This window comes from Egretta garzetta, unplaced genomic scaffold (assembly GCF_000687185.1).
Source record: "Egretta garzetta isolate BGI_Z169 unplaced genomic scaffold, ASM68718v1 scaffold271, whole genome shotgun sequence".
Lineage (NCBI taxonomy): Eukaryota > Metazoa > Chordata > Aves > Pelecaniformes > Ardeidae > Egretta > Egretta garzetta.
The window spans coordinates 1780674-1787009 of NW_009258669.1; the positions used below are offsets into that span (position 1 = coordinate 1780674).

Here is a 6336-nt window from a genome sequence, read left to right on the forward strand (position 1 = left end):
TTGCTACTTTATTTTGCTTGGTAGTTTGAATTGTATTTTGAATTCCAGCTTCTTGGCCACTTTTCTCCCTCAGCTTATTCATTAAGATGTCCTCATGCTAGTTGCTGTTGGCTATTTTGTTTTTCTTCACTCCCTTGTTATATGTAATTGTTTTCTGCTATGTCTGGGTGGGGCATGTAGGATAAAGTAACATGCTTACATTGCCCAATCTAATTTTCATCTCTCTCTCTCTCCCCTTCCACTCTAGTCTTTGTCGTTAATTACGTCTTTTTTACTTCACTTCTTGTGTTCCCATGGGATCTTTTACCCCAAATTGAAAGCAAAACAGTGCTATCAAGATGTCCACATAATGAACCTAAGTAACTGTGTAATCTTTTTATTGAATCTCTCATCCTCACTTTTTTCCCTTGTTGTCTGGTATTCTTGTGTATTGCCTCATACCTAAAAATTGCGTTGAAATCTCTTCAGGATGGTGCTGCCCTTTTCTAGTTTTGGGGTTTTTTGGTTTTGTTTTTTTTTTTTTAAATTGTTTTTTTCCCAAATGTAAAATTTGCTTGTGCAGGGGTCTAATCTTAAGTACCAGGTGCATTAAATTTTTACTCGTTTCATATCCATCTCGCTGATAAAACTGATAAAAAGTTAAAAACAAAGCTTGTAGATTAACTTGGCCTATTTTTTAAGTAGAATGTACAGATGTTAGTCATACCTGTATTTATCTTACTACAGATTTAATTTTTTAGCTTTCCTAGGTAATTCCAGATTCCCCTTTCTCTCCCCCCTCCTGCTTTGTGGTCAGCATTCTAAAAACCATGAATCGTGAGATTTTCCTCTGTAACATTAAGGTGTGTTCTGGTGATTTTTGCTATTACCATGCTTAACTCTGCAGTGAGAATTAAAAGCTGCTGTAAAGAAACCCTCGTAATTCAGATGATCAGGTTTCTCAGCAGCTTTCTTTTATTAATTCATATACCAGGTAGCTGTAGACTCGGTGTAATCAATCTCAGACTTCTTGAAGCCAGCAAAAATTTTGTTTTTATTTCTAGTCACTGGAAAATATCTTTTCAGATCCCAACAAATTAAGTCAGAACACTGTACCTCCTTGTATGTTAAAATCCAGTGTACTTGTCCTGCCTCTGTTCTTCAGAGCTCTTGCTCTGACCTGAAAATAAAGGCATAATTTCTTGGATAATACAAATTTAAAAAATACTAGAACTTCTAGCCAGGTGGCTTACAAAGACTAGAAGTAATGAAGCCTTCTGTTTTTATAGTTGTCTTAACTTTTTGTGAAGCATATCACACTTGTCATTTTTTTATTGGTTTTTGGTTTTCGTCAGTCCTTTATATGTTTTGCAGCTTTCCGTAGTTCACTAGCGAAAATGGTTATATTACAGAAATTAAGACATGAAAAATTACTTCAAAAAAAGAATTAGGCTTGTATCGTTGCTTGAATGCATTATTTTGGACAGCGTTGGCATGATTTTGGCAAGCTGAAAACAAGATGAAGTCTATTTTTAGTTGTTTGTGACTGAATCTTTTGTGTCATCCTTCAATGAATAAAATACGCAAGTTTAATGATGATTAATGTAGTCAGGTTTTTATATCTTACAAATTGTTCAATGCAAATCTAGTGTAGCTGCTAAACAACAGACAAGTGGCGAGCATGGCTTCTTAGTCTATGCATAAATACTTTTGTTTCATAAGAAGCCTTTCTGGTACATGTACCCTGAGATGGAAGTGATTTTTTTTGTAAACCATATTAATTTTAATTGTGTTTAATTTCAGAATCCTTCTTTTCTATTCATCCTTACAGCAGTATTTTGACTACGCCTTACAGCAGCTGGGAGATAGTTGGGTTTGGGTGTTTTTTTCCTGTTAATACTTATCTTAAAAGAATTACTACACAATACATTTTAAAGATTTTGACTTTATTCATGACTTGAAATTTTTCTTCTGCCAGCATCTGAATGCTCAGTAAAAATACAAATAAATGTCTTTAGTAAACACACAGTGTGATTTTTCTAGCATACTTATAAAAAAAATTAAAATTTTGAAATGAAAATGTTGCATCAACCAAAATGGGAACTTAAGAACAGTTCAAGTAATGAGGAGAGTAACAGTTCACACTGATATAACCTCAATGTATGAAAGGATCGAAAAGAATTCAACTAATATAAAGCGGTCTGATCTCAGTAGTTCTTGTTGCAGTATTTCTGAAAATAATTAAGTATGAGTTTTCTGAAGTGGATATAAAAAGTAGCTGAAGCACTAAGAAACAGGTACTTTTATGACATAATGGTGTATTACAGGTTGTGTTAAAAGTAAAACATTCTCCTAACCTGCAACATGTGCAGAAGCACTTAGTGACAGTTGATAAAATTTGAAAACCTTGGTCCTTGCCTTGTCAGTGTTTGGCTTTTTTTGCTGCTTGTAGAACGCTTTATACTACTGTTTGTGTGGGTGAAATATGCCATGCTTTGCCTTTGTATATTGAGGGCTTTTTTATATTTCTTCCTGTTACGTAAAATGTACTTGAGAGTGCAATTTGTAGATCAATATGAAATGTGTCAGCTTCTGACCCTGTGTGCATGAGAGGGGAGGAAATGGAGGAATCAAGAGACTTGGTGCAATCTTCACTGGGTTGGGCTAAAGCTTGTGAAAGAAGTTACTAATGTATTAAAATGCCTCAGCTGGGATTTGCTGAGAACTAATGCTGTAATGTGTTAGTCATCCTTTATCCGCTTCTATTTTTACAGGTTCTGAAGGATGACTGACGTTAGTTTCTGCGATGCCACTTGGAGTATCTGGCACTGTGGATTGATAAGTAATGTGCAGATTTAACTGCACAACCTGGGGAGAAAGCGTCAGGAGTGCTACTTCTTTTCATCTGCTTCAGTGGGCAGAAGTACAGTGTCATCTATCTGCAAGGGAAGACTCTTCAACAGATTTTTACAGCTAATAATAAAAACAACGTAGCACCATCCACCTTTCTGATTTACAACGCGTCACCTTCCAAGACAGATGGTCTGTCAGAAGCTGGAGGATGCCTGCAGAGCACATGATAATGAAGTAGTGAATTGATACTGCTGCCGTCGCCGCCTAATTGTCAGGATCACAGCCGAAAGAACTGCACTGCCCCTTTTCTTCTCCCTTAATCGGGCCAGGAACAGCAGGGTGGACATGGCTGGCCTCATTAACAACCTGCTAATACCGTTTCTTGTTTTTCAAAACATCTGTTTGGGTTTCAGAAGCCCACTTTCTCTCTTCAAGAGGTGGGTTGTGCAGGAATATGTTATGTGTTGAATGCATGCAGCCACTAAAGATATTACGGAAATATGAAAAAGCATGCCCTAGATAAAAGTGTGCATGGTATTTGTTCGGTTTTGCTCCCTTGCCCTGAATTTTCTTTCTGCAGTGTTGAAATGGCACTCTTCTCATATTGAAGACAGAAACTCCTGTTTTATCCATGTGAGTTTAGCATAATAAAACAACAATTAATAGAACTTTTTAGATAATGCCACAGGTGTATTATACAGGGAGTAAATATATTTCAGCTGCTCAAGTTAGCTTGCAGTCTAAAATGATGTTTTAATGAGAAAGCATCAACTAGCGTAAAACTGTGAAATCCTGGGAAATTTGGGAGATTTTGAATGCAAAATTGCATAGGTAAACTTTAATATAGTGTGGGCAAGAGAAGTAGCCTCTTACCTCTCCACAAAAGTGTTTTACTGTTTGTGAGGTATATTGGGCACTGTAGTTACCATGTCACTTTTATATACATGAATATACATACTCAAAATTGATACCCATGTTGCATTATGTTTCGGATGTCTTACCATTTAGTTCCTTACAGTGATCTACATTTTTTTTTTACAATTTGTTTATACATTGCATTCAATACAGACCCTGCTATTCATGTGAAGTTGTAAAACTTACTTTTCTACTTTGCTCCTTATAATAGGAGTTGCTTTAAATGTCGTGTTGGATTTAAAAATTTCCCCTTTACACTTTATTTAAATTTAATCTATATTAAATTATATGTCAAGTACATAGTCTTAAAAAAAAAAAAGAACTATTGTGAACGATGAATAATACTTGACATTTTCTAGTGAATTAATTCTCTATCTATACGTCCGTGTACCTCAGACAATTATTTAGATGAGATGACAGGTTATGTTTTCAGCTAATGTTTTCCAAACTAGTCTGCCTGATTGCTCAGAGCAACTACTTCAGCAAGTGCTTGATAACTAAAATGTTTTCCTTGGCTCATGAGGGAGTGAAATTTCCAGACCACCCCTGGAGCCTACTCAGCATTATCAAACTTCTTTACTAGTTCTGAAGACCCTTCTTTTTAGAAAAAATAAATAAATCAGTATTTCAAAAAAACTTTCCTCCTTCTCTTAAAGGTATAAGGATACTACCAGATCTCTTTCCAGTGAATGCCTTGGAAGTGACCGGCCAGTGATTTCACTTGGTCTGTCAGATTTTGCGTTGGACATTCGCATGCCTGGGGTGACGCCTAAGCAGGTGAGAGAAACGCAGCTTTTCTTTCTGCCACTTGCTCTTTTTCTATAAGCTAGGAAAATAAAGCCTTGCCTACAATATCACTCACACAAAATGTACAGAAAACCAGGGTAACTTTCATAGATACATGTATGTCCAGAGAAAGTGGGAAACAGAAAAGTAATCTCAAATGAGAGAAAAGTCTTCTAACTGATTAATTTTATTTGTAAAATGTTTCATAACTTGAATTGCTGAACCTTATTAAAACAAGGAATGAGAGTTTTATTGAAGTTAATTATTTCCAGCTGTGCTAGTAAGACATACACTTATTTAGAGTTGCAGTTTACACCAAATCTCAGATGATGCCTCAGTGAATTTAGTTACATTAAATTGAACATCGCTGCAATTTCGGCAAGCTGAGAGAAAACAACCAAAAAGCATTTTATAGTGCTAATACTTTTGACCCGGTATTTTAAACCCTTAAAATACTCCAGGAAAGCTATTATAAACAAGTTATAACAGTGTACTCTTTCAGGTTTGGAGTTGCTGATCTTCTACTGAGCCGAATGAAAATGAAGACAATCATTAAGATTTTTAACATTAACATTAGCTTTTTTAAGATTCACATACAAGTCTGAGATTCTGTCATTTTCTCATGTAGTTTCATTAAGCAAGATAAACAATGATTAATGGGGTTTTACTGCAGCAAGGCAATGCAGTGAATTACATATGTCATTAAAAGATCCTACTTTTAGAGGGCTGCAGATGCTTGGAAAGAGCAGGATGTTGTGCTGCAGCAGATGATGACTCATTGTTGCAGATAGCACTTTCAAAAAATACTGAACGGAAAATGAGGTTTTCAGTTATTGGGGAGCACTGCTCTGGAACATGTAATTTAGAGCAAGTGGTGTCATTCCAGCAAGTGCAAAACAGAAATATAGTTTCTACTAGATCTTATTTATCTGCACGAAAATATTAAATTTTTCTTTCAGAAAGAATGAAAAGTACTCTCAGTTCATCCAGGTGCATGTTTGTAATTACATTTTATTGATTTTACCTGAGGAGCCATTAGTTGAAGAGCTAGGAAACACATTTGAAATCACTTCAGATTCCTATTAAAAAAAGGAAAACCATAATCTAACACCAACACCAAAGGCTAATACAAAGGACATAATACTTTTCACATTCATGTGTATCTATAGCCAACAGCCTTTATGTGCACAATAAACCAAAATGCTATGGACTAGTGATTTGGGGGAGGGACAGGGAAAGACAGCAACAGAAAGCAACTTGCCAAGTTAACTCCTAAAAAGGTAATTGAAAGTAATCAATTACTAGCCTTATATACTTTTATGTCTAGATTTTATTTTCCGCTCTCAGTCTCACCTGCGCTTCTGATTTCCCTTCCACCTTCCACAGTGTCCCATACTAACTGTACAGGAAACTTGGTTCCCATTCAGACAAGTTAAACACCGATATACTCTGCAAGAAGCAATGGCAGAAAAGTCAATCTTCATTTTCTTGTACTTCACAGAAGGAGATAACCAACAGCATTGTAGTTCTAGTTCTGTTAGTTCATTTTTGTGGCAACATGGAAGGGAAGAATCCTCTTTAGAGAAGATATTTTTCTGTAGTGGCTTCTTACTAGCTTGCTATCATCTTCATTCTGGGCCAATATGTTTTTAGTGACCATGGATGTGCTGTGAGTTCAAGTTGTCCGTACTGATGTTTGTATAGAATCATAGAATCGTCTAGTTGGAAAAGACCTTTAAGATCATCAAGTCCAACCGTTAACCTAACCCTGACATCCCACCACTAAACCATGTCCTTAAGCAC

The 6336-nt window shown here is 35.9% G+C and overlaps 1 protein-coding gene across 3 annotated transcripts in view; it reads left to right on the forward strand.

The window, feature by feature from the left end:
- The first annotated feature begins 2759 nt into the window (after positions 1-2759).
- PAM (peptidylglycine alpha-amidating monooxygenase) overlaps positions 2760-6336 on the forward strand; it is a 77490-nt gene continuing 73913 nt past the window's right edge. For all 3 annotated transcript variants that reach the window (XM_035888492.1, XM_035888493.1, XM_009648667.2), the window contains exons 1-2: positions 2760-3269; positions 4404-4524. In XM_035888492.1, coding sequence (XP_035744385.1) covers positions 3178-3269; positions 4404-4524 — 213 coding nt within the window. In that variant the 5' untranslated portion in view covers positions 2760-3177. The remainder of the gene's footprint in view (positions 3270-4403; positions 4525-6336) is intronic.